Raw genomic sequence first — 20,607 nt, 5'->3', positions numbered from 1 at the left:
AAAATTTCCCTCGACCAAACTGAGGCCGCGAGTAGTAACCACTATGCGGGAACTCCTCTCGACCATGAAGGAGACTTACTTACCAGTGACCACCTACGACTACGTGTCGACCATGCTGTGAGCTTGTGGCGAGCGCAAACTCCCCTAAACTCACAAATAAGGTCGCCATGGTGGGACAGGCCCTTAAGGCAGTAACTCCACCGCTGCGCCACCGTGACCGCTGTAACCTGGTGGTGTGTGATTTAAGGATTGTTCCTTCCCAGTTGTAAAGAGTCTCTCATCAACTACAGTGCAATCCTGACCTCCCATCTACCTCTTGGAGACCTTTAAACTATCGTTAAACTGACTTTATCGGGCTTCAAACTTATATCTTTCACTAAATGTTGTACCTTTTCCCTTCATCTGTGCACTGTGGACAGCTTGATTATATTCATGTATGGTATTTTCTTTAGACTCAGATTCAGATTCAATCTTTATTGTCATTGTGCAGTGTACAGTACAGAGACAACGAATGCAGTTAGCATCTCACCCAGAAGAGCGAACATAGAATAATGGTACACTAAAATATATTTATCTTCAGAGCACACAAACAAAAGCTTTACACTGTCCCTCAGTACACATGACAATAATAAATGTAACTAAAAACAAACTACTTTCAGCCCGATGTTAGCAGTGAGTAGACGGCATGACCTGAATATTGGGGATCCTTAATGATAGATGCTGCCTTCTCATAAGGTCATAATGTCATAAGGGATAGGAGTAGAATTAGGCCATTTGGCCCATCAAGTCTACTCCACCACTCAATCATGGCTGATCTATCTTTCCCTCCTAACCCCATTCTCCTGTCTTCCCCCTTGAGGCAGTACCTCATGTAGAAGCTTTCCATGGTGGGGATAGTTGTGCCCATGGTGGACCATGCTGAGTCCAATGCTGAAATATTTTTTAACATCATTGAGTTTCATATACATACTAGCGTTTTGTCATAAAAGGCCCATGGGTGTATAAAAGACTTCAACATCTTGATCAGTTCAAGATTCATCCTTTTTAGTCACATGCTTGAAATGAACAATAGTGTTACTTCCATATATTATGCCACTTCCAAAGATCAGGGATGCTGAAATCAATAAAGGCAAGTTTAACAAGATCATAATCCACATATGTTGCTCATTAACCATAAGTAACTGAATTTTAACAAGTGTTTATTTGGGAATTATAGTAGTTTCATGATTGTATTATTGATGCTGACTCTATAATCAGATTTGGGGATGTTCACTGATGTTTAATTTCATCAGCATTTACCTGAAAAGTAAGTAATTCATGCTTGCATGCAGCAAGACTTCTATTACATTCGGATAAGTGGTGATGTGGAAGTAGATTTTCAATAGATAATAGGGATCTCCAACAAGTTATGGTTCATTCACAAACCCTTGACATTCAATAGTATTATTATCATTAGGTTTCCTACTGTCCATGGTGACCCACTTCATCTAGTGGGTCACCATTAACAAGCAACTTAACTGACTAAGTACATAAATATCTGAGAGACTGGGTATCTTGTGATAAGCAACTCATACCCTGACACCCTAGAGCCTTTCCACAACCTGCAATGCATGATTAGGAGTATGTTGGATGTACTTTCCACTTGCCTGGATAGCTACAGCTCATCACATTGTGCTCAACACCATCCAGGTCAAAGCAACTTCACTTGTTTGACACCACTTTAACTTTCACTCTCTCTCTTACAGAGTCTACAGAGTGCATCGTCCAAGAAAACCACACCAAGGTGTCAGCACTTTCCTAATCACCAAGAACGACAAGGCAGTTGATGGAAATATGTCCATGCAAGTTTACTTCAAGTTGAACACTGTGTTAAACTGTATCGCTGAACTTTTATTTTTGCTTGTCTAAATCTTCAGCTCTCATACCAAAGGTACCTTTGGACTATCAATACAGAACATGCTAGAAATACTCAGCAAAGAGAGCAGCATCTGTGGAAAGTAAAATAGTTATCATTTCCGGTCAAAACCTATTCATCAGAACTTGGAGCAAGAGAAAACAAGATTGTTTACAGTTGCAGAGAAAATGTGTGTGAGGGTTGAATTGGATTGGGGGAGCGGGTGGAGAAGGATGAAAGAGATGGTGGGCTGAAGTTTGGCAATAGAACACTTCGAACCCCCATTTCTTGCATGGCTTTGTTTTCCAATTGTGTACCTTTGCTCTAATACCTTTGTTTTCACTTGTTTAATCCCTGGTTGCTTGGCTTGTATGTGTGACTGTGATCCAAAACAATGTGTAAACATCTTCCCCATGGCAATTATCCAGAAATCTCTTTGAAAGAACAACAATGAAATCAAAAGCTGTAATGTTGACGTATGCACATATTTCAATACACGACACTTAGCAAAGATTGCATTCTTGATGACTAGTCTTCATATTGGGGATTTCCATGTCTCCTGATTGATTTCCATGGAGACTTATGAACAGATGTTGAGTCCTCTGAGCAATCATTAACTTACTCTTTATTATTGTATGTCTTTACCAAGCTGATATATTGGAAATCATGAAGCTGCAGGTTTTTACAGGAATATCCAGAATATGAGAAAGACACTGCATAGTTATTCCATAACTCAGACCCTCTGAGTAATTCCAGAACTTTGTGCCTATTTTTTGTAAACCAGATCCTGTAGTTCCTTGTTTCTACTATGCCAGAATTGTTGGATTTTAATCCTAATATAAAATAATATATTTTGAGGCATTAAAAAATATAGCTTTCAAATTTCAGTTCAATTAAAGACTATCAGTGGCTAACATTTTGGCTGTAAAAGCATGTTTTATTGAAATAATATTGTGTTAATGTGTAATGTGAGGTTATCCACTGGTAGCAAAAACAGGAAGGCAGATTACTATCTAAATGGCGTCAAGTTGGGAAAAGGGGAAGTACAACGGGATCTGGGGGTCCTTGTACATCAGTCTATGAAAGTAAGCATGCAGGTACAGCAGGCAGTGAAGAAAATGAATGGCATGTTGTCCTTTATAACAAGAAAAATCGAATATAGGAGCAAAGAGGTCCTTCTGCAGTTGTACAAAGCCCTAGTGAGACCATACCTGGAGTATTGTGTGCAGTTTTGGTCCCCTAATTGGAGGAAGGACATTCTTGCTATTGAGGGAGTGCAGCATAGGTTTACAAGGTTAATTCCTGGGATGGCAGAACTGTCATATGCTGAGAGAAAGGAGCAGCTGGGCTTATACACTCTGGAGTTTAGAAGGATGAGAGGATATCTCATTGAAACATATAAGATTGTTATGGGTTTGGACACGCTAGAGGCAGGAAACATGTTCCCGATGTTGAGGGAGTCCAGAACCTGGGGCCACTGTTTAAGAATAAGGAGTAAGCCATTTAGAACGGAGACGAGGAAACACTTTTTCTCACAGAGAGTGGTGAGTCTGTGGAATTCTCTGCCTCAGAGGGCGGTGGAGGCGGGTTCTCTGGATGCTTTCAAGAGAGAGCTAGATAGGGCTCTTAAAAATAGCGGAGTCAGGGGATACGGGGAGAAGGCAGGAACGGGGCACTGATTGGGGATGATCAGCCATGAAAACATTGAATGGCGGTGCTGGCTCGAAGGGCCAAATGGCCTACTCCTGCACCTATTGTCAATTGTCTATTGTGAATCTGGCAAAAATAATTTTTAATACTGTGCTAAATGGCAATGTTGGCAATTTCAGCCGTACCACTAACATTGTGTCTTCCGGTACACCAAAGAAATTAATTTCTTGGATAAAATCGCTGTCAGAAGTTCAGAAACTGAATATCCTTTTGCAGGTAGACTTTATTCACTTTTCCTAAGCTTCTTACAAAAGCATACTTGGCAGCAGTGCTACTAGCTTCCCAGCTGCAGATGGTTTGAAAATGTAGGTCGAGGTGTGGGTTATCCTGCAGAAGAGAAAACCAACAGGGCATTCGTTATAGAAGCTTTCAAAGCTTCATCTTTAGTACAGGTAATAGTGATCTCACATCTCACCAATCATTAGGTACGAATCTAATCTTGACATGTAGACAATGGCCACAAATTGCAATGGTACTAATATGATTCAATGCTCCATGCATTTTTCCAATCCGTCCCGACGCCGGAGTTTAGATCATCCTGGCGAGAGGGCTTGATCATCGGACCATCAGCAATGGCAATTGCAGAGGGTTCAAGGCCCCGACCACGAAAGGAAGATGACTGAACTTTATTGCCTTCCATCACAGTGACGAATGTTGATTTCACTATGGTGGATATTTATGTTAAATTTTATTTTATTTGTGTATTGGGTTCTTTTCACTTAGTATGGCTGTATGGTAACTCAAATATCACTGTACGCTCCATAGATGCTGCTGCACCCGCTGAGTTCCTCCAGCAATTTTGTGTACCTTCGATATTCCAGCATCTGCAGTTTCCTTTTGAACATCACTGTACCTTAATTGGTGCATGTGACAATAAATGTGAACTTGAACATTGTAACATTAAGTAAAAGTCTATCTAGTTTATATCTTTAAATTTAGGCCTCCAATCTGAGAAGCAACATTCCACCATAACCCTTGGCTTCATTACATGAAGCCAATTTTCTATCCATTCAGCTATCTCTCCTTGGATCCCATACAATATAAACTCCCATACGGAACCTTGTCAAATGCCTTGCTGAAATCCATATATATGTCTACAGCTCTGCCTTCAAATGTTTTGGTCTCATCTTCAATAACTCAATCAGATATGTGTGACATGACCTTTGCGGTTGCAGTCCCTAGACTGTGGAACAGCATCCCCTTTCCCATCAGAACTGCCCCCTCCATCGACTCTTTTAAGTCAAGACTAAAGACTTATCTATACTCCCAAGCCTTTCCTGACGTCCTCTGAGTGAGGGCTACATGTATATATGTATGTAGTTTGTTTTGTTGTGCTATTCTTATAACAAATGTAAAGCACTTTGGCCAACGAGAGTTGTTTTTTAAATGTGCTATATAAATAAATGTGACTTGACTTGACATACAAAACAATCTTGACTATCCCTAACCAGCCCTTGTCCATCTAAATGCATGAGGACATGAGGAACTATGTCTCTCCACAGACAATGAAATAGGGGTGCATGCCCTTTTATGTCTTCCCATGACAACATTTAAATCCAACTTCTTATCTGTCATATCTGTCTTTAGTTCTCCCTCTTCTTTATTTCAGCACATGGGTCCCAGCAAAAAGCAACATTTATCTCCAATCTTTAAAAACCTTTGAAAACATTGCATCTGAAATACAGCAGAATATCAACTTGTTCGCCCAGATCTTGTCATCATTTCATGGAATGAAATGTAAATCTACGATCTACAGATTAAAAAGTCACCACATCCTGGAGCAAAGATAGCGTGCATTAAGGATTCACTGATCTTTGGAGTTGAATACTCACTTAGTTGCATCAGCATAAATAAAGTACATAACGCACTAACATGTTTTTGATCCATGGCATTTGGTAAACATATTGCATTCTTGGTGTTTAGTCTGCATTCTAGGGGTTTTCCTTGTCTCTTGTTTGGTTTGGCACGACGGTTGAGGCGCGACGGTCCCGCGTCATCATGCGCCATCTGGAGCATGTGACGTCATTTGAAGATGGACACAAAATGCAGGAGTAACTCAGCAGGACCGGCAGCATCTCTGGAGAGAAGCAATGGATGATGTTTCGGGTCGAGACACTTCTTCAGTCTGAAAGAAGGGACTTGGCCCGAAATGTCGTCCATTCCTTCTCTCCAGAGATGCTGCCAGTCCCGCTGAGTTACTCCTGCATTTTGTGTCTATCTTCAATTTTCTTGGCCCTGCTCTGGGAGTAGAAGTGGGGGCGGACCGGATCCGCAATGGCCGTAAGCCCCAGGCTGAGTTCGACGATCGTTTGCCTGCTTCTGCTGCCGTTGGAGGTGAGATGTTGCGTCGCGCCAGGGTCTTGGGCCTGTCCCACTTTGGCCGTCAGTTACACGACAGGCCGTTGGCGCACGAAGATTTAGTGCAGGACGAAGTCCATACTCCTCCACACCACTCCATGCGCCCGTCCTGTACTACCCACATGCTATCCACACGCTACCCACACGCTAGCAGGTTGCGTAAATGGCGCGCGAAAGACAGCCAAGTGGGACAGGCCCTTTATTAACAGGAGTTGATTCCTTTGAGTAGTTAAGCACATGCACCTTTCGTTTTATGCGTGTTCGATTTATGCATTTTAAAATAACGCCCTTGATCCTTTAATTAGTAAAGTTTGATTTGCACGTTTGTATTTTTGGAATAACGCACTCAGATTCACTACTGGCAGCATAGGTTTAATTTACGCATTTTTAAATTACGAGCTGTTTTTCAAGCACATACCCCACATGTAAAAAGGCGAGGTGCTGTTACTCATTATTGTCATAGTATGTATCTACCAAGCTGATATATGGCAAATAATGTGGCTCTAGATTTAGCAAGAACAATGCCTGGATTGTTGGATTTTAATTCCAATATGAAAGGGTATATTTTGAGGCTTTAAAATAATATATCTTTCTGCTTTCAGTTCAGTTAAAGACTATCAATGGCTCACATTCTGACTGTAAGAAGCATGGTTTATTGAAATAATATTTTGTTAATCTGGCAAAATACTTTTTAATACTGTGCTAAATGGTAATGTTGGAAATTTCAGCCATAGAATATATACAACACCTCCCTACAAAGAACCCAGAAGGCAGATGCAGTTGAAGGCTTGTAAGCACAGTTGTATCACCAACAGTGTGTCCTCCGGTACACCAAAGAAATTCATTTCTTGGATAAAATCGCTGTCAAAGTTCAGAAACTGAATATCCTTTTGCAGGTAGACTTTATTCACTTTTCGTAAGCTTCTTACAAAAGCATACTTGGCAGCAGTGCTACTAGCTTCCCAGCTGCAGACGGTTTGAAAATGTAGGTCGAGGTGTGGGTTATCCTGCAGAAGAGAAAACCAACAGGGCATTCGTTATAGAAGCTTTCAAAGCTTCATCTTTAGTACAGGTAATTGTGATCTCACATCTCACCAATCATTAGGTACGAATCTAATCTTGACATGTAGACAATGGTCACAAATTGCAATGGTACTAATATGATTCAATGCTCACATTGTAACATGATGTAAAAGTCCATCTAGTTTCCATCTTTAAATTTAGGCATCCAGTCTGAGAAGCAACATTCCACCATCCCTGACCTCTACCTCCGCTACATTGACGACTGCCTTGGTGCCACCTCCTGCACCCACACACAACTGACTGACTTCATCCACTTCACCACCAACTTCCATCCGGCACTCCAATACACCTGGACGATTTCCGACACTTCCCTACCATTCCTTGACCTCACCATCTCCATCGCAGGGGACAGACTCCTGACCGACATACATTACAAACCCACTGACTCACATGGCTATCTGGACTACACGTCTTCCCACCCTGCCCCCTGTAAAGACTCCATCCCCTACTCCCAATTCCTCCGCCTACGCCGCATCTGTTCCCAGGATGAGACATTTCATACCAGGGCATCGGAAATGTCCTCGTTCTTCAGGGAACGGGGATTCCCCTCCGCCACCATAGATGAGGCTCACACCAGGGTCTCATCCATACCCCGTAACACTGCTCTCTCTCCCCATCCCCGCACACGCAACAAGGGCAGAGTCCCTCTGGTCCTCACCTTTCACCCCACCAGCCGGCAAATACAACACATAATCCTCCGCCATTTCCGCCACCTCCAACGTGACCCCACCACTCGCCACATCTTCCCATCTCCCCCCATGTCTGCCTTCCGCAAAGACCGCTCCCTCCGCAACTCCCTCGTCAATTCTTCCCTTCCCTCCCGCACCACCCCCTCCCCGGGCACTTTCCGTTGCAACCGCAAGAAATGCAACACCTGTCCCTTCACCTCCCCCCTCGACTCCATTCAAGGTCCCAAGCAGTCGTTCCAGGTGCGACAAAGGTTCACCTGTATCTCCTCCAACCTCATCTACTGCATCCGCTGCTCTAGATGTCAGCTGATTTACATCGGTGAGACCAAGCGTAGGTTGGGCGACCGTTTCGCCGAACACCTCCGCTCAGTCCGCAATAACCTACCTGACCTCCCGGTGGCTCAGCACTTCAACTCCCCCTCCCATTCCCAATCCGACCTCTCTGTCCTGGGTCTCCTCCATTGCCAGAGTGAGCAACAGCGGAAATTGGAGGAACAGCACCTCATATTCCGTCTGGGGTCATTGCGTCCTTATGGCATCAACATTGAATTCTCCCAATTTGGCTAGCCCGTGCTGTCTCCTCCCCTTCCTTCACCCTCTAGCTGTCTCCTCCCACCCTCCCATCCGCCCGCCCTCGGGCTCCTCCTCCTCCTCCCTTTTTCCTTCTTTCTTTCCCCACCCCCCATCAGTCTGAAGAAGGGTTTCGGCCCGAAACGTCGCCTATTTCCTTCGCTCCATAGTTGCTGCTGCACCCGCTGAGTTTCCCCAGCAATTTTGTGTACATTCCACCATCACCCTTGGCTTCCTTCCATGAAGCCAATTTTCTAACCATTCAGCTATCTCTCCTTGGATCCCATACAATCTAACCTTCCAGAACAGCCTACCATGTGGAACCTTGTCAAATGCCTTGCTGAAATCTATATATATGTCTACAGTTCTACCCTCATCACATTTTTTGTCTCATCTTCAAAAAACTCAATCAGATTCGTGAGCCACGACCTCCCACGTACAAAACAATCTTGACTATCATTAACTACCCCTTGTCCATCTAAATGCATGAGGACATAGGAAGTATTTCTCTCCACATCCGATGATATAGGGGTGCAGGCCCTTTTATGTCTTCCCATGAGAACATTTAGATCCTAGCTTCTTATTTGTCTTTAGTTCTCCCTCCTCTCTATTTCAGCTCATGGATCCCAGCAAAAAGCAATATTTATTTCCAATCTTTAAAAATCTTTGAAAAGAACTATCAACTAGCAAGAACTATGCCAAGATTGTTGGATTTTAATTCCAATATGAAAGGATGTATTTTGGAGCTTTAAAAGAATACTACACACAGACACACACAGACACACAAACACATACACACACACAAACACATATACACACTCACAAACACGTACAGACACTCACACAGGCACTCACCCACACAGACCGACACACACACACTCACACAAACACACACTCACAGACACAGACAGACACACTCACAGACACCCAAAGACACACTCACACACACACACCATACATATGGCGCGGCGTCTCCACCATGGGCCTTCCGCAGTCAGCAACACTTCAGCGTTCAGCACGACTCTGCACTCACCGGAAATGATGCAATCAGCGTGACCTGTCCACTATGCGGAAATCACGAAATGAGCGGGACTTATGCAGTAAACACGGTGAGACCTGATAAAGCGTTTATTCTTTTCAGGCAGTTGCAATAGCTACACAGTTGCAATAGCCACACATTTCAATAGACACATAGTTGCAAAAGGCACAGTTGCAAAAGGCACACATTTCAAATAGCCACGCATTTTCAAATAGCCACACACACACCATACATATGGCAGTAAACATTTTTGAATACGGAGAACCCGACCTTTTCTCTGTCGGGTCTCCGTTGTCGTTGGGGACTAGCACCGTGGAGCGGCCTCCAACCGGAACGACCTGGGGCTCCCGTCGCGGAGCTGCGGACTTACTTACCATCTGGCCGAATTCGGAGCGGGTGGAGCGGTGGTGGCGCGCTGCTGCAGCCCGACCCTGGAGATTCGGAGGCTCCAACCGCAGGTCTGGTGGACAGTGACACCGGGAGCCCGTGGGTCCCTGCTGGGAGACCGCTTTTCGGGGTTTCCGCAACGGCGACTTCTCCCGCCCGAGTTGCGGGGTTGAGGATGACCTGGAGCGGGGCCTTACATCGCCCGGCGCGGCTATAAATGGCCGCGGGGCCTGCTAGCGCACGCCGGGGGCTCCAACACCAAGACCCGGAGCAGGGCGTTGCATCACCCAGCTTTATAATTGCCGTGGGACATATTTACCATCGCCCGCCGGGGGCTTTGTCTCTGACATCGGGAGGAGCATGAGGAGTGCAGGGGAGAGATAAGACTTTGCCTTCCATCACAGTGAGGAGGAGATTCACTGTGATGGATGTTTGTGTAAATTGTGTTGTGTCTTGGTTCTTCTTCTTGTGTGTTTGACTGCAGAAACCAAATTTCGTTTGAACCTCTGGGTTCAAATGACAACAAATAAATTGTATATTGTATATTTCCAATAGCCGTACAGTTTAAAGGCACCGTTTAAAGGCACCATTTAAAGGCACCGTTTAAAGGCACAATTAAAAGGCACAATTAAAAGGCACAGTTAAAAGGCACATAAAAACATTATTCCTTCCGAGCACAGTTCCAAATAAACCACATAAAACCACACTCACAATTTAGTAGACATGTGTTCAGTGTTCAGTTGATTTACGGTTCAGACTGAGATTCATGGCCTCTCCCTCCCCCATCTTGCAGCGATGGAGGCACATCCACACTTCCGGGTTTAAAGTATCTCCCCCCTCCCACCTGAAGGGGCGTGGCCATGGCATGATTGACAGGAGAGAGAATCTCAACATTTTTTAAACATTAATAAGTTTTATTTTTCATCGATGTGAAAAATCCTATGCACCTGATGAGCGGAGGGGGACGCTGAGTAAGATGGCCAAAAATCACAGCCGCAAGTGGTATCGTTTTTTCTAAAATCAATATACAAACAGGAAGTGGTCAAGTTTAGACTTTTAATTATATAGATATCTTCTGCTTTCAGTTCAATTAAATACTATCAATGGCTAACATTGTAAGAAGCATGTTTTATTCAAATAATATTTTGGTAATCTGGCAAAGAATTTTCAATACTGAGCTAGATGAATTATCATCTTGGCAAATTGGTAATTTCAGTTATAAAATATGAGGTAATTTCAGTAATAAAACAATTCCCTACAAAAACCCAAAAGATAGGTGCAGTTGTAAGCACAGTTGTAGCACCAACATTGTGTCCTTGCCAAAGAAACTCTTTTATTGGATATCATCATTGCCAAATTTCAGAAACAGAATATCCTTTAGCAGGAGACTTCACTTTTCATATGCTTCTTACAAAAGCAAACTTGGCAGCAGCGAGCATTTAGGTTGAGGTGAGGGTTATATTGATGGAGAGAAAATCGGGAGGACATTTGGCTTGAAGCTTTGAAACCATCTTCTGATTCAGTCAATGATTTGGAGATGAGGAGAGGATTGTGAGGAGTTGAGAAGTGGGAAAGGGTGTTGCAGTTGAAGGGACGATTGAACGATGCAGCACATGGGGTAAACATGGCCAGGACATTGGGAACTACTTCCCTCCTCAGGTAATGAAATACGGGAGTTTTGCCATGAGAGAAAATAGATCCTCATTATTTTTCTGTCTTTTAGTTTATCCTCCTTCACATTTTAGCACGTGATTCCCAGTGAATGCATCATTTATTTCCAATCCTCAAATGCCTTTAAAAGCATCACTCTTGAAATACAGCACAACATCAACATCTTAGCCCAGATCTTGTCTTCATTTGGTGGAGTGAAACTTAAAGCAGGTGAGAGTTGTGAGCAGCATGGAAGAGTAGGGAGAGTGGTTAGATTGAAGGGAGAGTAGACAGATTATGGAGAGATGTTTAAGAAAGGCCAACCTTCAGCAAGGTCTGTGTTATTTGTACAGCACAAATTGTGGTGCAATTTTGCATCAGTGGTACTTGTAATTTCCATGTGTGTGCACAAAATACCAGTGTTATGGGCATGTCCCACTTAGACGATATTTCAGCGGACTGCCAGCGATTGTCAAGTTCCCGGCAGTCGCCTGAAAAACTGGGAACTGGAACGGCGACTGTCAGAGTGGAACACACACACACACATACACACACACACACACACACACACGCACGCACGCACGCACGCACGCACGCACGCACGCACGCACACACACACACACACACACACACACACACACACACACACATCGCAAAGGCGGGGGTCAGGGAAAGCGGGGGAGCGCTGCCTGAAATTCACACGGTGCAAAGCCAAGGTGATACAGACACACACCGCGATGAACAGGAAGGTTAAGATGGCTAGCACAGTGTACATGTCCTTTAAAAGAGGGGGGAGGGGGGAGGGGAGAAGGGGGAGAAAGGGGGGGGGGAAGGGGGAGAAGGAGTGGAGACACTTTTAAGAAGCCAGACAACGTTTAATAAGCCAGAGATAGACAGCTGTGAAGTTTGGCGGGCATTTAACATTATCCTTGGTTCTGAAAACTCGTGCTTATGTTTTTTTCCCCAATGAGCCAATGAAAATGCCCGGTCAGCAAAGGCGATTAACTAAAACTACCTACGATTACCTCGACTACCCATAACTACATGGCGACCCCACTACAACTGCACTTACGACTACATGATTATCGATTTTTTTTCCATGGCGACCAATATCCAACATATCGAAAAATTTGCGGCGACCATACTGAGGCTGCGACTAGTTCCCAGTATGCGGGAACTCCTCGCGACCATGAAGGAGACTCACTGGAGACCATCAGCGACCATGTGGCAACCATGTGGCGATCATGAGGTGAGCGCAGAGTCTCCTGCACTCGCCTAAAAAGTCGCCTAAGTGGGACAGGCCCTTTAGCTTTCTATAATGCACTATACATACAAACACATATATAGGGTCAGCATCAGGCTTTGGATGAAATTCACTTGCACAGCACACAAATACATTATACTATTTGGGAGGGCTTTCAGGCTTTTATACTTTGATATGCTTTGAGTAGACATTTTTTAGACATGAAGGGTCCAAGAAAAGGTATTGCCAGGACTTGATGGGTCAAGCTATAGGGAGAGGTTAGGCAGGCTAGGACTTGATCCCTTAGAGTACAGGATGAGAGATGATTTTATAAAGGGTGTATACGAATATGAGGGAACAGATACGGTTGATGCACAGAGCCTTTTACCCAGAGTTGTGGAATCAAGAATCAGGGGACTTAGGGTTAAGGTGAGAAGGGAAAGATTTAATAGCAACCTGAGAGGCAACCTTTACACACAGAGGATGTTGGGTATATGGAATGAGCTGCCAGATGGAATAGTTAAGGCAGATACTATAATATAGATAGAAAAAACATAGAAACTTAGAAAAATAGGTGCAGGTGTTGGCCATTCGGCCCTCTGAGCCAGCACCGCCATTCAATATGATCATGGCTGATCATCTAAAATCAATACCCCGTTCCTTCTTTTTCCTCATATCCCTTGATTCCTTTAGCATGAAGAGCTAAATCTAACATTAAATCTAAGTGTAACATCTAAGATAGGTACATGGATAGGAAATATTTAGAGGGATATGGACAAAATGAGGGCAGGTCAGACAGGTGTGGACGTGGCATCTTGATTGGCATGGGCAAGTTGGGCCAAAGGGCCTGTTTCCATTCTGTGTGACTATGATTATCAAATCTTAGTCATAAAGTACAGAAACAGGCCCTTCAGCCCAACTCATCCATGCTGACCATGTTTTATAATTGAACCACACCTTTTTGCCTGGATTTGACCCATATCGCTCTAAACCTTTCCTATCCACGTAACTGGCTAAATGTATTTTAAACATCACCATTGTACCTGCCTCTACAGCTTCCCCTGGCAGATCACTGCATATATGCACCAACCCCACAAAAAGTCCCAATTTATTTTATATAGCCACTACTAATCCAAAATCCTCAAGTCCTGGTACGATCCTGGTGAATGTTTGCTGCATCCTTTCCAGCTCAATGATATCCTTCCTGCAGCAGGGTGAGCAGATCTGCACATAATCCTCCAACCATAGCCTCACCAACGTGTTGTATAGCTATAACATGACATCCCAACCACTGTACTCAATACAATTATCAATATACTCATATTTTGCTTGGGTAGTTTACACCCCAGTGGTATGAACATTGACTTCTCTAATTTCAGGTAGTCCTTGCTTTCTCCTTCCTTCCCCTCCCCTTCCCAGTTCTCCCACAGCCTACTGTCTCTGCCTCTTCCTTTCATCATCTCCCCACCCACCCCACCCCGACATCAGTTTGAAGAAGGGTCTCAACCCGAAACGTTGCCTATTCTTTTGCTCCATAGATGCTGCCTCACCCGCTGAGTTTCTCCAGCTTTTTTGTCTACCTTCGCTTTTTCCAGCATTCTTTCTTAAACAATACACTTACCTATTTTTGCACAATTCTTAATGAGGGATGTATTTAGGTATGGCAATACTCTACTAGACCGTTTGTACGAAAAGAATTTCACTGTGCGTTTGTACTTCACACAAGTGACAATAAAAGCACAATTGAAGACAAGCATGACAAACCCCCTCTTCACAACCCTGTCTATCCATGTGACTGCTTTCAGGAATCTGCATATCTATACCCTTGGGACTCCTTGCTCTACAACACACTCCAGGGCCCTACCATTTATGTGTTCATCATGACTTTCACAAAGATTGCTTGGGTTGTTGATAAGGAATCCATGAGGCACATCATAACTGCACCAGAACACCACTGACCATTCGGAAGTTGGAGGTGGGAGACCATAAATTGAAGCAACTACGAATTTGCTTTCAGAAGAAGGGTCTTGATCTAAAAGGTCAAGACCTTCCCTCCACAGATGCTGCCTGACCGCAGATTCACACCAGTAGGTTGTTTTTTGCTCTAGAATTTGCGTTGAATCACTAATCTCAGCTGCCTTTTTCTCATCTAACTGGGGGCTGTGTAGCTGCTGCCAAAAGAAAAACAACTTTAGGAAATGTGAAAGTACAATGGGCCAAGCCAGTGACTTCCTGCTTTTGCAACACGCATGCTGAGCCAAGATCACATTAACCCTGTTTTTCAGGAGAAATACACTGGATGTTTTCAAGAGAAGGTTAGATTTAGCTCTTAGGGCTAAAGGAATCAAGGGATATGGGGAAGAAGCAGGAACGGGGTAGTGATTTTAGATGATCAGCCAAGATCATATTGAATGACGGTGCTGGCTCAAAGGACTGAATGGCCTACTCCTGCACATATTTTTCTAAGTTTCTGTTTCTATGAGACATGGGAGATTGCAGATGCTGAAACAAATTGCTGTAGGAACTCAGCAGGTTAAATACCAATCATGGAGGTGAAGGAATGGTCGATGTTTTGGGTTGAAATGTTTACTAGAATGCTGCCTGGATTAGGGGTTATTATCTCTGTAAGGAAAGGTTGGAGAAACTTGGATTGTTTTGCTCTGAGGCGTCGAAGAATTAAGGGGTGCCCTGGTGGAAGTGTATACAATTATGAGAGGCACAGGTAACGTTAACAGTCAGAATCGTTCCCCCATGTGGAAATGTCATAGACTAGAGAGCATAGTTTTAGGATGAGAGGGGTAAGCATACAGAGAATTGTGAGTGCTAGGAATGCCCAGTCTGGGTGGTGGTGGAGGTAATTACAATAGTGGTGTTTAAGAGGCACATGGATATGCAGGGAATGGATGGATATGGATCACGTGCAAGCAGGGGTGATTAGTTTAACTTCAAGATTCAAGATTCAAGAGGGTTTATTGTCATTACAGCTATATACACAGTACACAGTGCAATGAGATAGCGTTTCCCTAGAAACTCGGTGCTACATAGAACACTATTGGACAGCATGCTACATATATAGATATACTACGCTATACACATGGTGCAAAACCCTCCCTTCTAAAGTGCAACAAAGTAAATAGAAAATGTACAGGACAGTAGACAACAGTGCAACCGAGTGCACTTGGTATCATGTTCGGCACGGACATGATGGGCCAAAGGGCCTGTTCCTGTGCTGTTCTATGTTCTAACCCTGCATCAGAATTGAACCCTAATCCATCATGTAGAAAGTTCACAACGGAGCCAATCGAAATGAAGAGTGGAGAGATGGAGTATTTAGTTTGGTATAGAGATACAGTGCGGAAACAGGCCCTTCTGCCCACCAAGTCTGTGCTATCCCCATACACTAGGGATAATTTACAGTCTTTACTGAAGCCAATTAACCCAGAAACCTGCACTTATTTGGAGTGTGGGAGGGAACTGGAGCACCTGGGGAAAGCGCACGTGGTCACTGAGAGAACATACAAACTCCCATCAGACACCAGCCCTAGTCAGGATTGAATCTGGGCCTCTGGCAGCAACTCTACCACTGCGATACCATGCTGCCCTGAGGATGATAGGCAGTTCCCCTAATTCCACCTGTTATGTTATCCAGTCTTACCCATTCCCTCTCACCACTTTATACCATCTTCTCTTGGTATAAAGATGGAAAGAACACAGATGATCCAACAGCTAAGACATGAATGGGTTCTTCAGTTCATCCATCAATGGCCAAAATTAGCCCCATATATGGCTCATATTCATTGACCAATATACTGTAGATATATTCTGTTGCATAAATATGCTACCTTATAGACACAAGCTAGTAGAAGCAAGTGTATTCTTTAAATTCAACATATTTGCTGACTTAGAAAAAAATAAGTGGTTGTAAGCTTTTCCAATTTAAGGCACACAATGAGTTATCAGATTGATACATGTTTAAAGTAGAATTCAAAAATAGATAAAGATGACATTCAATGGTTGAGACAGGAGATTCTGTGAATGCAAACATGACTTCAGGATGGTGTGTTGCCTCCCCGTTGTCATGTATGTCAATGATTTGGATGTGAATATACAAAGCATGATTAGTAAGTTGTTCAAGAAGGAACTGCAGATGCTGGAAAATCGAAGGTAGACAAAAATGCTGGACAAACTCAGCGAGTGCAGCAGCATCCATGGAGCAAAGGAAATAGGCAACGTTTCGGGCCGAAACCCTTCTTCAGACATGAATATACATGACCATACAGTTTGCAGAATACACTAAATGGCTGATATTTTAGCAAAGATTGTTCCAAGGATTATAACGGGATAATGGCCATTTGGGCAAGTGGGCTGGGGAATGGTCAAAGAAATTAATTAATATAAGTGCGTGGTGTTGCATTTTGGGTAGTCAAACCAGGACAGTGAATGGTAGGGCCCTGGGGGGTATGGTAAAGCAGAGGGGATGAGGGGTACAAATGCAGAGTTCCCTGAAAGCAGCATCACAGGTAGATAAGGTGGTGAAGATGTGTTTTGGCATGCTGGCCTTCATCAGTCAGGGATTTGAGTATTGAAGTTGGGGAGTTTACTACAGTTGTACAAGACATTGAGAGGCTGCAACTCGTTTTGGTCACCCTGCTGCATAAAATATATTATTACGCTGGAAAGAGTGCAGAGAATATTTGCACGGATGTTATTAGGACATGAGGACCTGAGCTATGGGGAGGTTCGGCAGGCTAGGATTTTATTCCTTGGAGCACAGAAGACATGGACAATCTTATAGAAGTGTATAAGAACATGAGGGAAATAAATTGAATGCACAGAATCTTTTTTCCAATGGGAATCAAGAACTAGAGGATAAAGGTTTAAGGTGATAGGGGAGAAATTTAATCGGAACCTGAAGGGCAAATTTTTCACATAGTATATGATGAGTATATGGAACGAGCAGGTGCAATAACAACATTTAAAAGGCATTTGGACTAGCTTAGTTGGGGCATCTTGGTTGGCATGGCAACTTGAACTGAACAGCCTGTTTGATTCTATGACTCTATGAGGAGGAAATTGTGAATGGTTATTTCAGAAATGGAAGCAGGAAGCAATGATCTGACGTGGATTAGTCCAGACACAAGCAGAATAGGCTGAATGACTGTCTTCCACACTTGCATACACATTATTTTACAGCATTAATATAGTTTAGTTTAGAGATGCAACGCGGAAACAGGCCCTTCAGCCCATTGAGTCCACGCTGACGAGCGATCCACATATACTATCACTATCCCACACACTAGGGAAAACTTAAGAGCCTGTCCCACTTGGGCCTCATCTGCGTGTCACGCAGATGGCGCACGAAGATTTTGTACGTTCCAAAATCCTGGGGCGCAGCGCGACCGCGCGCTACTGTCTACGTCACCATGCACCATGCGCGCATTACGTGCAATGAGGCACAAATGACGTCCAAGTAGGACAGGCCCTTTACGAATTGACCAAAGCCAATTAACCTACAAACTTGTACGTCCTTGAAATGTGGGAGGAATTGGGAGCACCCAGAGAAAACACACATGGTCACAGGGAGAACATACAAACTCAGTACAGACAGCACCAGTAGTCATGATCAAGCCTGGGTCTCTGGCGCTGAAAGGCAGCAACTCTACCGCTGCACCACCGTGCCACCCCGTGGATTTTGATGATATTGTGAATATTGGTGATTTGGGTGATTTAACCTTTACTTTCCTCCAGCTATTTCCTTCTCTTGCCTTGCTGTGTGAAAGCTGTTTTCTGAAATTGAGACTTGAGTCACTGGTGCCTGCTGCTTATCTTTTAAAAATGTAAGAACTTTTGCAGTAGGAGCGGGCCTTGTGTACACTGGGGACATGTTGTGACTCATGAAAGATTGTACTTTGTTAGAGAATGGAAATAAATTATCTTCAGAATGCAGTAACAAAATTCCAATCTGGATTGAAATCAATTTACTGAAACATATGTCCTGCTAAAAAGCTCTGATTAAAACAGGCCTTTTTTGATGGATGACGATGACAGATTGCATAAGGCATTGTGCCAAATGACAGCAGAGTTCAAAGTTTTAGTCCAGAATATGTGTTGATCCTATATACCCTCTTTACAAAGGGTGGGGAAATAAAATCAGTGGTATCTCCAATCTTGATTTTATCTTGTGCTGCAGAGTGTGTTATATTGCAGTGCTTCTTAAACTGGTGAATGGTTCACCCAAGGGCGAATGAAAATTATTTTTGGGTGAATTAAACTAGAGGGGTGAGTGAAGGGTGAATTACTTAATTTATTCAGATAAAGTGGGTGTTATGTGGTGATTGGAGAGGGGTGGGTGGGAAAGGGTCCAGTCTTTACAGACTGGAGTCAGGCTTTAAGTAGGTGTGAAGTGTTGGTTGGGGAGATGGGGAGGGGGTACCAGGGTTAAGTTTCTGTTTATCGAACCTGCAGTAGAATTCATTTAGCTCATATAGACTCAAATATGCAAATTAAGCCACTACATGTCTATTGAAGTACCTAAAGAAACCAGCTCTAGAGGAAGAGTGTACAGAAGGAAGTAGTTCATTTCTGAAAGAAAGTGAAATGAACAGGACTCAACAGGACAGGAGACCGGGGTCCGGACCAGAGCTTCAGCAGCGGAGCAGCACTGGATTCACAACAGAGCGGGCGATGCCTTACCTGGTATCGCCGTTTGAAGCTCCGGAGTGTTGGGCCTGCAGCATCAACATCGCGGAGCTGTGGTTTGCGGAGCTCCCAGCGTGCGCGACGCTGACTTCAACGACGCGGAGTCCTGGGATCCCTTTGCCGAGGGCCGCCAGCGTGAATCTCCGCCCAGCTCGGCCTGTGGACTTCGGGAGCCGCAGACTCCGGTAGGAAGTGGCTGATTCGGAGGTCCAAGCCACTGAGGTTGTCCTCCCGTTCCGACGTCGGAGTTCCATCACCCCAGCGAGCGGGCCGCCCGTAGCGGTGACTGCGGAGGGCTCAGGAGGCCCCGACCACGGGTGAACATCAAGAGCATCAGAGGAAGTGGACTGATTTTGGGCCTTCCCTCACAGTGGGAAACTTTGATTCTGCTGTGAGGGGATGTTTTATGTTGGAGACTATCGTGTGTTGTGTTCTTTTTTTATTTGTATGGCTGTATGGTGACCACACATTTCACTGTACTGGTGCACGTGACAAATAAATGTATCTTGTATCTTGTGAAGGGTGACAAGGAAATTGTGAATAACAAATATAAAATGCAATTACGTATGTTACAGATGATACGGGCCAGGAAAAACTTAATCTCAAGAGGAAACACCAGGACAAAAATACCCTATCCTCAAACCTCAAGAAAAGAAAGTTGAATGAAAAATATATCGAGTATGGCTTTTTCCTTCCCAAAGATGAACTAACTAGCCCTACTCCCTCAGCTCAGTGCATGTTTTGCAGTGTAAAATATAGCAACCAGTGCCTGGCTCCTTCAAAATTACAGAATCATTTAGAACAAAGCATAGCAATCATCAAAACTAGTCCATGCAGTTTTTCAAAAACACTTGTGCGTATTTGTGGAAGCAGTAGAATTTCTTCCAGTCGATGGAAAAGAATGACACTGCGATTAAAAAAAGCTATTTTTCTTTCCTCTCTTCAAATAGCGCATGTGCTCATGAAGGAACAAAGCCATACACAGAGGCTGAGAAAGTTGTCAAACCGTGTTTGAAAATCGTTGCCAACTACTTCATGGTGGAAAGCAAGCAGTGGATAAGGTAGTGCAAATTTATTTGTCCAATGACACAATGAAACTTTGATCTACTATGATTGCTGAATATCTGAAGCAACAGCTGATGGCGAAACTGTTGGAAGCATCATTTTTTGCTCTGCATTTTGATGAAACTACGGACATTAAACACGATGCACAATTCATTTGGTGAATTTATTTTCTCCAAGCTCGGCAAATACATGGAAAATGAAAATGTATCTTGGAGTAAAT

At 43.8% G+C, this 20,607-nt stretch overlaps 1 protein-coding gene across 1 annotated transcript in view; it reads right to left on the bottom strand.

Annotated features, from left to right (window-relative positions):
- Nucleotides 1-6,328: 6,328 nt before the first annotated feature.
- LOC116978797 (exocyst complex component 1-like) overlaps nucleotides 6,329-20,607 on the bottom strand; it is a 30,598-nt gene continuing 16,319 nt past the window's right edge. The window contains exon 3 of the mRNA XM_033030086.1: nucleotides 6,329-6,969. Coding sequence (XP_032885977.1) covers nucleotides 6,715-6,969 — 255 coding nt within the window. The 3' untranslated portion in view covers nucleotides 6,329-6,714. The remainder of the gene's footprint in view (nucleotides 6,970-20,607) is intronic.

The sequence above is a fragment of the Amblyraja radiata genome, chromosome 11, assembly GCF_010909765.2.
Source record: "Amblyraja radiata isolate CabotCenter1 chromosome 11, sAmbRad1.1.pri, whole genome shotgun sequence".
Lineage (NCBI taxonomy): Eukaryota > Metazoa > Chordata > Chondrichthyes > Rajiformes > Rajidae > Amblyraja > Amblyraja radiata.
The sequence above is the reverse complement of the archived record's forward strand: the minus strand, read 5'-3'. Positions and strand labels throughout refer to the sequence as shown.